Source organism: Scylla paramamosain, chromosome 15 (assembly GCF_035594125.1).
Source record: "Scylla paramamosain isolate STU-SP2022 chromosome 15, ASM3559412v1, whole genome shotgun sequence".
In the NCBI taxonomy this organism is placed as follows: Eukaryota; Metazoa; Arthropoda; class Malacostraca; order Decapoda; family Portunidae; genus Scylla; species Scylla paramamosain.
The window spans coordinates 17181012-17191011 of NC_087165.1; the positions used below are offsets into that span (position 1 = coordinate 17181012).

The window sequence follows — 10000 nt, forward strand, 5'->3', positions numbered from 1 at the left end:
CGTGAATATCACAATGGCGTCTGACACTTTAATGCAAGCAATGTAAAGAGCATAATAAAAAGCTGATTCATGACGCCAGACTCTCGTTCCCCTAACGTATGGGCGTGAGCCGCGGCGCCGGGCGAAGAAGAATGAAGCGGCATTTTTCTTTCAATCTTCCTCGCTATTTCAGTCTTCCTATTGACTGGGCAATTACACGTCAGTGAATCCCTCAAGTCTGATAGCCTCCCACTAAGCCTTCCCCTTCCCCTCACCAGGATGTGCGTCAGATCATTGCCTATGGAAATTCAATGTACATTCCACCCACGGAAAATTCTTTGTGAAAACTTCGCTCTAAAACAGTTTCTTTTAGATAAGTTTCACCCAAATAATTTCCTCTGTGATGAATTCAGCCAATCTCTCCTAACAGCCACATTTAGCCTAACCTAACTTAATGCTGGAAATAACTTTGAAGAAATCTTTCGGATGGAATGGAGAAATGTACTCGTATGCCTTGGAAGACCTAGCGGAACACGACAAAAAAACTAGTGACGATAACATACATCTGTGTTGATGTGAGTTGTGCTTTTTGTATGTACGCTTATATATGTATGCGTGTATTAAGAAATATAAAGGGATTACAATATCAACTTATCCCTAGGCTAGTTTGAGGGAAAAACGAAACCCATTCTTAGAGGTACGTTAAGACACTTGACGCAATGACCACATAAGAAAAAAATCTAAATACAAATAATCGTAAATGTATGTATACACTTCTGGCAATGAAAAATTGCATTCAACTGATGTGATTCACATTACCAGTTCCACCCGACGTGCTCCTCAAAATGAAGCCACAAAAAAAATACCAAATTCCACTGATGAAAATATGACCACTCCTGTATTAAATTATTGTCAGGGAAGCATTCTACCGGACGGCCACAGGAAGAGAAACGCCATCACCGCTCCGCCACTCAGCCTCCAACTGACTAATTAACTCGGTCTCATCACCTGGCATCCCGCTGCCCCGGTGAGGTCGGGCTAGGATGCTAATTAGAACAGGTGAGACGAGGCGACTAAGATAACCAGATACGGGAAAACACACACACACACACACATCACACATCTCTCTCTCTCTCTCTCTCTCTCTCTCTCTCTCTCTCTCTCTCTCTCTCTCTCTCTCTCTCTCTCTCTCTCTCTCCTTCCCCTCCCTTCTTCTCCCCTCCCTCTCCCACATCCTTTAAACCTCTCAGCGCCAGGACAGAGTGAAATATAATCGTGAATAAAGTTCCCTTCTCCAAGATGGGGAGGGGAACGGATGAGGAGAAGCCAGCTGAGGGTAGAGAGAGAGAGAGAGAGAGAGAGAGAGAGAGAGAGAGAGAGAGAGAGAGAGAGAGAGAGAGAGAGAGAGAGAGAAAGGAGGAAAGATAAGACAAGGGAAGATATATACTGATAGATGTATAATATTTAACTTGTTGAAACCCTCTCTATACTTGCCCATAGAATTGATGCGATGGAAGGAGGGAACGAGAGAGAGAGAGAGAGAGAGAGAGAGAGTGTGTGTGTGTGTGTGTGTGTGTGTGTGTGTGTGTGTGTGTGTGTGTGTGTGTGTGTGTGTGTGTGTGTGTGTGTGTAACCCCTTTCCCTCCTCCAGCGTTCACATCACCCTAAGCCGTGCCACCACCACCAACTTCACCACCACCGCCACCACCACCACCGCCGCCACCTAAACAAGCTGCCGGTTTCGCTAAGTTTGACGGAATTTTTACTCTCACAAGTTGTAATTCCAAGAAGCTGCGGGTGACACTTCGAGGAGGAGATATGGTCCATTGTCCTTCCTCCTCCTCCTCCTCCTCCTCCTCCTCCTCCTCCTCTCTCCTTCCCTCCCTCCCTTTCTTTCTCCCGTATCTCGTGTGTCTCCTTTCCCTCATCCTTCTACTTTTTTTTTCTCTGTTTTGCGTCTTCCCTTTTTATATTTCTATTGTTTAACTTGTTTTATTTTTTTCTTCTTTTTTTCCGTCTTCTTTCTTTCTTTCTTTCTTCTTCTATGCATGTTACATTAATGCACTCGAGACCCTCTCCTGCTTCTGCTTCCCCTCTCTTTCTTCCTCATCTCATGTCCTTCTTTCTCCTAGACCTCGTCCTCGTCCTCGTCTCCCTCTTCTTCCTTCTCCTCCGCTTCCTTTTCCTTGTCCTCCTTCACCCCATTCTTCCCTTCCTCATCCTTTCTTTCTTATTCATCCTCCTTCATCTCATTCTTCCCCTTCTCCGTCCTCCTCCTCCTCTTCATTAACAAGACAACTCACCAGATGCTCTCGTTACACAGGGAAAGGTCTCCTGGTTTCTGGCCTTCCTGTGTTCGTATTCCCGCTCTTTGTCCTTTCCATAATATAGCTAACTGGGGCTTGGGGAATGCACACTGTCACTCCACCTGAAGACATCCATTCCCAACCCCACTGCTTCTCTCTCACACCTGCAGCTCGTCCTTTATAACTTCGGTCCTCCGTCAACCAGCTCCTATACCCCAATGCATGCACCACCACAGCCTTCCTTCTCTCCTTCATTCTAAAAAGCCTAATTTCATTGTCTTACCACTGTTGTCTAACTACTTCCCTTGAACAGACGTCTTCCATAATATCATATCTTTTGTATTTCTTTCCCCTACACCTCTTCCTCTTTACTTTTCTCCGCTTCATTCCTTCACTCTCAAAGGCCTCAGTTCCCCGTCTTGCTAATGCCGCGTTATTCTTGTTTTTTTTTTTTTTCTTTCATAAACATACACGAGTTATTCTTTTTTTTTTCTTCCATAAACATACATTCTCCTAAATAACATGTCCATATTTTTTCCTGTTTCCTTTACACGTTACCTTGTTGTTTAGCACTCTCCTTATCTTCCTACGCTTCTTTCCTTCACTCTCAAAGGTCTCACTTCACTGTCTTTCTAATGCCCTGTTTTCTTGCTTTCTCTTCCTCTGAACGCACATGCTTTATAATATTATGTCTTTTTTTCCTTCCCATAGATCTCGTCCTCTTATTCAGCACTCTTATTATCTTCCTAAGCTTCCTTCCTTCACTCTCAAAAGCCTCAAATCGCTACCTTCCCAATGTTGCCTTACTCTTGCTTTTTGCTTCCCCTGGACACACATTCTCCAGAATATCATGTTCATTCTCCTTCCCTTTACACCTCATCTTCTTATTCAGCACTCTCCTTACCTTCCTAAGCTTCTCTCCGTCACTCCTAAAGGCCTCAATTCATAGCCCTCCCAATGCTACCTAACCCTTGCTTTTCTTTTCCTCTGAGCACACATACCCCCTCAACATCATGTCTTTTTCCCTTCCCCTACACCTCGTTCTCTTATTCGGCACTCCTCTACCTGTCTCAGCTTCTTTTTTCCTTCCCACACTCAATGTCCCGCCACCACGCCCTCCGGCCCTCCCTCTTCCTACGCAGCGCGAGGTACCTTTCTCGTAAAGTAACACAGAAATGGAGAAAAAAAAAAAAGAGAGTGAGAGAGGGATAAAAGCTCCTTGCCTTGTGTGTGTGTGTGTGTGTGTGTGTGTGTGTGTGTGTGTGTGTGTGTGTGTGTGTGTCTGTGTGTGGAGGCAAGGGAAGCGTCGCCTAGGACCTGTGTGGGTTTGGCTGCCGGTAGAGAAAAGTAGATCGCGTGCCTTGCTTCCTTATGTTCGCGTTCAGGAAAGGGAAAAAAAAAAAGAACATCAACATCAACGTCTACTCGGTGAACTCCGCAGTGCCGAAGAATTTACTTACTGAGCTCTGAATTTAGTGTATTTGAAGTAAAATTGGTGACAGCTGTTTTGTACGTGTATCTGACACTTTGCTATTCACTCTGTAGATATGAGAGTATAGCTTCACTGTTGTCTGTAACTCAGCAACGTAAAGTGTGAAGGATTCTGAAAGTCTGCCAATGTTCTGTAAAATATGAGAACGAGGGCAAGATGAAAAGTTGAATGACTACTGTTTGGTAAAAGGCGCAGAAACGAGCGTAGGAGATTACGTCTTCAACCAAAATACAATATATTCTATCAGCCATTATGGAAATTACAAAAAGGAAGTGAAAAACGTCACTAGTTTGACGAAGCTACAACAAATATGTAAAAAGCGAAGATGCATTCAGAGGATATAAATATACGAAATGAAAAAAAAAATACCATGGTAGGAAGCTGGAATAGAGTATAACACCAGTAATCGAAGTTAAGGAGAAATTTTAGGAATGAACCCTGATATTATGAAATGATAATAGTTCCTTACTAGTATAATAATAAGAATGTGGATTAGTCTTACAAAGTAACTGGCAGTCTCTTATGATAACTTATAATGTATCTAGGAATAAATACACAATTATATCACCCACCACCGTGTTGTACAGTACATCATGTTCCGCTACATAAATTCTATATACCCTCTTAAGCCTAATGACGTGTTTTCTTTTTTTTCTTTTTTTTACAGAGAAGAAAATATCAGATAACAAATGTTGCGGAAATACAATTACACGACAACGAGAAATCGCGGTAGAGATTTCTTGGTAAATACAACTTGAGAGAGGAATTACACAGTTGCAGGGAATGAGACCCATAAAAAAAATATAAAAAAAACACCACACGGCAAACAAAAGATCCAGGATATAAATACGAGAATAAAAAGAGCGACAACCAGTGCTGCTCTCTAACCCGGACATGTTTCCAGGCGCCCCTCTCCACCTGCGCTCTCCCCGCTGCTGTCCACACAAGCACTCCACCCTCACCCCTCACCCTCACCTGACCCCACACAAATATTTCTGGATCGCCTGAAAATGAACACAAGGGGACGTTTCACCCCCTCCCTTCCTCTCCCTTCCTAACATGTCCCTCTCTTCCTTACCACTCCTCACCCCACCACTGTCTCTTGCTCCTCCTCCCCTCCCTACGTGCTTTCTTCCTCCCCACCCACCCATTGCACAGACCCCAAATTTCATTACTAACCACGGTTGTCCAGAGAGGAGAGGTGGGGGTGAAGAGGGTACTGATGTGGCCACGAAATTGGGAAAAGGAGGAAACAAGAGAGGGTGAGGGAAAAAGGGAAAAAGGGGGAAGAAACGGGGAGGTAAGGATGGAGAAGGAAGGGATAAGGAGGTATAATTCTGAGTTTCTTCCCGAGAGAGGTTCTCTAAGGTGCCCACAAAGTCCAATTCCGTGGATCACCAAAATGCGCAGCAGGGCAGTCTGAGGAGAGTATTGTCTGTGTGTGTGTGTGTGTGTGTGTGTGTGTGTGTGTGTGTGTGTGTGTGTGTGTGTGTGTGTGTGTTCTTCTTTGCGTGGTGTGACTTCGGAGGTGGGCAGAGAGAGAGAGAGAGAGAGAGAGAGAGAGAGAGAGAGAGAGAGAGAGAGAGAGAGAGAGAGAGAGAGAGAGAGAGAGAGAGAGAGAGACTATACGTAGGTATATACATATGTGGAAACATGGCTTAACAATAACAAATACATTCAAAACTCCTGAAATAAAATAAGAGATTAGAGCGAACACACGCGCACGCACACACCAAACAAGCCATGAAAAGACGGGCAACAAAAACATGATAAACTACGACACGGAAAAGAGAACGAAGATAAGCAGCGACAATGGTAAGAAGAGGAAAGAAAGGTAAAAAAAGATCCAGGCACGCGAGCAGACAGAAAGACCTCGACTGAGACACAAAGAAAATTCATACAAAACAGACTGAAACACGAACTGGGACACGCCCAACCCAACGCTCCTCCTCCTCCTCCTCCTCCTCCTCCTCCTCCTCCCCAGTTGGAGCTCCCCTTCCCCTCCCCCTCTCAGCCTTGCGTCTCCCCAATCCTCAACATGCTTATTCCAGCACGGCCTCTCCGCTACCTCAACCCTTGTCCTTCCTAAAAAAGAATACATATATATATGTAAATAAATAAATAAGTAAAAAGAAAAAGAAAAAAGGTACTTACCTATTTTTTCTTTTTTTTTTCTCTCTCTCTCTTTCCATAATGTTTCAGTAAATTTTAGGAATTTGGTTGGTGCTGCTGTTACTACTACTACTACTACTCTACTATTACTACTACTATTACTACTACTACTACTACTTTTTACATGTCAGGGAGACAGGTCAAGGGCACAAATATAGTAAAAAAATAAATAAATAAATTATAATGTCGCTCCAAAAGGAAGCAGTAGCAGCAAAGCAGTCGGCCGATTTAGGTTCTGAGGTGTCATGATTCTCTACTTTTGAAAGTTGTTAAGAGAAAATACCGAAACAGGAAGAGAGTTGCAGAGTTTTCCAGTGAAAAAGGTGAAATAGGTAAGATGCCGGCTAACTTTTGCATTATTAAGATAGACAAGAAAGTGATAAGGGCAAACAAAAAAAATCTTGTCTCGGTTGGGAGGGCAGAGACATGCAGTTTGCAAGTGAGAAAGAGCAGTGGCTGGAAATGACGATAGAAGATAGTAAGAAATGCATATTACGGAGGTGAGTGAGACTTTTATATTCCACTTTATTTAGGAGTGCTGTGTGAGCTGAACTTCTTCATACGCGGGAGAAACACTCGATACATCCACAGGTAAGGCCCGTGTTTAGAATTAGCAGCTGGGAGAGGGAAATTATCCTCTGAGAAAACAAAGAACACCCAGCTTCATATAAACATCATAACAGCAAAGTGTTTTGAGAGACCTATTTGTTATCATCTACTTGCAACAATCGACAATGGTTAGAACTTTACCGAGAATTAGATATAAATAAAATAACAATCCGGCAATGTGTCATGTTTGAAAATAATCGATTAAATAATCTATATTAAAGCTTGTATGATATGAACTTGTAGAACTCAGAAAAAAAAAACATTACACTGTCTTTGGCTAAACTAATGATAAATAATGGAAAAAAGCAAGGTTTCTTGCCAGAATGTACGAGTCTGTCTAGAGAACTAAGAATTGACAGATATATGGCATATTATGGTCTAATATTAAAAAAATGTACAGTACTTAGGGTAGTTAGAAAGCCCACACAGTATGTGCACAACACAGAATGAGGCTCTGGTAAGTTCAGAGAACGAAAATTGTTTAGGAAATATAGTTCGCTCTGATGTCTATCAAAGAAAACAATGCACAGAGGCCTGAGATGAAGTAAATTTGGTATTAGAATTATTTTTTAGGAGAGCTAAAAATAGTTCCGATGTAATATTAAAGTCAGATTTGCCCCTGGTCAAACCCCCATCTAGATAATGCTGTGCATTTCTGGTCTCCAGATATAGATTAGAATCAGTACAAAGGAGAATGAATAAAAGGATACGGGGGGATGAGGGATATTTCTTACAAAAGAAGACTGAAGCATATAAATTTACATTCCTTAGAAGGGCGTAAGGTAAATAGGTCACCTGAAAGAGGTCTTTAAGTGGTACAGGGTATAATAACAAGAGTGGCGTAAAGCAGGATAGAATATGAAATAATAAATTCAAGCTAGAAAGTTAGGTTCAAAAAAAGGAGGAAGGAATTGTTCCTCAAATAGAGTGGTCGATGAATGGAATGGACTCAGTAATGACGGTGTTAGTGCTAAGTCATTAGGGAGCTTTAAAAGAAGATTAGACAATTTTATGGTTGAGGATGCTTCATACAGGGACTGCCGTGTATATGATTAATGAGTTATTGCAGCTTCCCTTATTTTTCTATATTCTTAAGAGATGCTGGCACAAATCATCATAAAATCGTTTCAACCGTAAGCAAATATTTATGTTAACGTAAAACACTACCTTTTCAAATCATGTCTCGCGTTACTTACCAGAAACGTATACCTTAATTGTTCAATACGAATATATGAAAAGCAGGCATTACTTGAACTGATGTTGTTATCTCCTTTAGCTCTGATCCTAACGTTGTGCATTACTACTACTACTACTACTACTACTAATTACTACCACAACCAGTCACTATTATCACTATCATCAACATTCCCATAAAAAGTCCACCAGAAAAGTAACTCACCGGGCACAAGCAGCGCCAGCAGCCACAGGGGAAGGAGACCGCCCCTGCAAAAAGGAAAAGAAAAAAGTGTTTGGTTAGTGTTCAAGGACCAGGCTCAACACTTTCCCAGATACTGATGCAGCTGGGACACCTAGCTATGTTTTGCTTTGTGGAGAGAGAGAGAGAGAGAGAGAGAGAGAGAGAGAGAGAAGAGAGAGAGAGAGAGAGAGAAGAGAGAGAGAGAGAGAGAGAGAGAGAGAGAGATGAGAGAATGAATCAGACAGACAGTGTGTGTGTGTGTGTGTGTGTGTGTGTGTGTGTGTGTGTGTGTGTGTAGTGTGTGTGTGTGTGTGTACGTAATCGTGTGCAAAACGTATCTTTATCCATATGTAATACCATTCTCCCCCTTCTCCTCCTCCTCCTCCTCCTCCTCTTCCCTCCTCCTCCTCCTCCTCCTCCTCCTCCATCCTTCCTCCTTTCTCCTCCTTCTTCTCCTCCTCTTCTTCCTCCTTCTCCTTCTCCACCACCTCCTCCCGCTGCTTTTTCTCCTCGCTGGCAGATCTTCAAAGCCACGTGAGGGGACACATAAGCGGCACACTGCGGGTCTATCCGGCTCACCACTCTGCTGGCTGGCTGAGGCTCGTTAAGACACAGGCAGGCACGTGTACCGCGGGAGGATCAATGGTGACAAAGAGAATGAAAGAGATGCACTAAAAATTATAATAATGGAAAATGAAAATATACTACTACAAGATACATGAAAATTCTTGCTAAGTACGTGTTAATAAAAGAGATTTACTCAAACAGCCATGAAGCATTACACCTGGAAATATATGTATAGCGAGAAAATGCTGTGCAACAAAGGCGTTAAAATCATGTAGAAAACAAAGAAAAAAAAACATATTCTAGGTAAATAATAAAAAATAAATGAACATGAAAATGTACGGCTTAAAAATACGATGATAGCTTCAACAACGAATAAACGAAGTGCGATGAGTAATACAAAACATTTTTCATGTTTTTTTTTTTCCACACTCACACTTGTTACAAAGTACGGCTCCTTTTTGTTACCCTTTTTTTTTTTACCCGAAAGAGTGAATTACACAAATGAGAAAAATTAGACTAAACACTCAAACCGACGAGAGATGTGGCGGACTTTGCACATCAGTTCTGTATAAATAAAAGAAATAATAGAAAAAGCAACATGACGCGGGAAAGCGCACGCGGAGTATCAAGGCACCTCAATAATTGGTCAAAAGAAAACCAATGTAACACAGACACATAAGCGGGAGGAGTATCAAGGCACGTCACTAAACTGATCAACTTTTTATTAATCTTTGGTAATTATTATTTTTCTGGGAGCGGCATATCCAGAGGAAATTTTCTTTCCCTCAACACTAGAAAAGCAACACACCTCAAAGAGACACGCAGGAAGAGCATCAAGTCACTCCCCATACTAAACCGGAAGCCTTCTTTTTTCTTTCCTTTTTTTTCTTTTTTCTAACCTCCTCCTGTGAATATTTTTTTTTCTTGGAGCGTCACATCCAACATACTTTTTTTTTCCTCTCTCAATAACATAAAAGCAGCATAGAACATGGCACATGCACACATGCAAAAGGAGCATCAAGGCACTTCCCCCATAGTGAACTGGCCAACTTTTTTTTTAATGTCCTGTAATTATTTTTTTCCTGGGAGCGGCCTATTCAGCATGACTTTTCTCCTCTCAGTAAAAGAAAATCAACACAATACGAAACACGCACGCACGAGGAGTAACAAGGCTTCTCCCATACTAAATCCGAACACACTGAACATCTTTTTTTTTATATCCTGAAATTATTTTTTTTTCTGGGAGTCGGATATTGAACGGACTTTTTTCTTCTCTCATCCTTGTGGCCTCAACCGGATTTTTTTCAACACGCAGAGAAAGAAATAATCGTCACTCCAAAAAGGAAAATGTGTAAGAGACCAGAGACCTCAGGTATAAAGTTGACGGTGCAGCAATACTCTCCTCTGAGCTTGAGTTGCGGCGAGCACGTAAAAACTAAAGACGAGCCTCCAAAGCCC

General features: G+C 42.0%; 1 protein-coding gene across 1 annotated transcript in view; it reads right to left on the bottom strand.

Moving 5' to 3' along the window:
- Nucleotides 1–9391, bottom strand: part of LOC135107245 (uncharacterized) — a 175962-nt gene extending 166571 nt beyond the window's left edge. The window contains exons 1-2 of the mRNA XM_064016905.1: nucleotides 9351–9391; nucleotides 7958–8001 (exon numbers count right to left, since the gene is read on the bottom strand). Of these exons, the coding sequence (XP_063872975.1) occupies nucleotides 7958–8001; nucleotides 9351–9391 (85 nt within the window). The remainder of the gene's footprint in view (nucleotides 1–7957; nucleotides 8002–9350) is intronic.
- Between the last annotated feature and the right edge of the window lie 609 nt (nucleotides 9392–10000).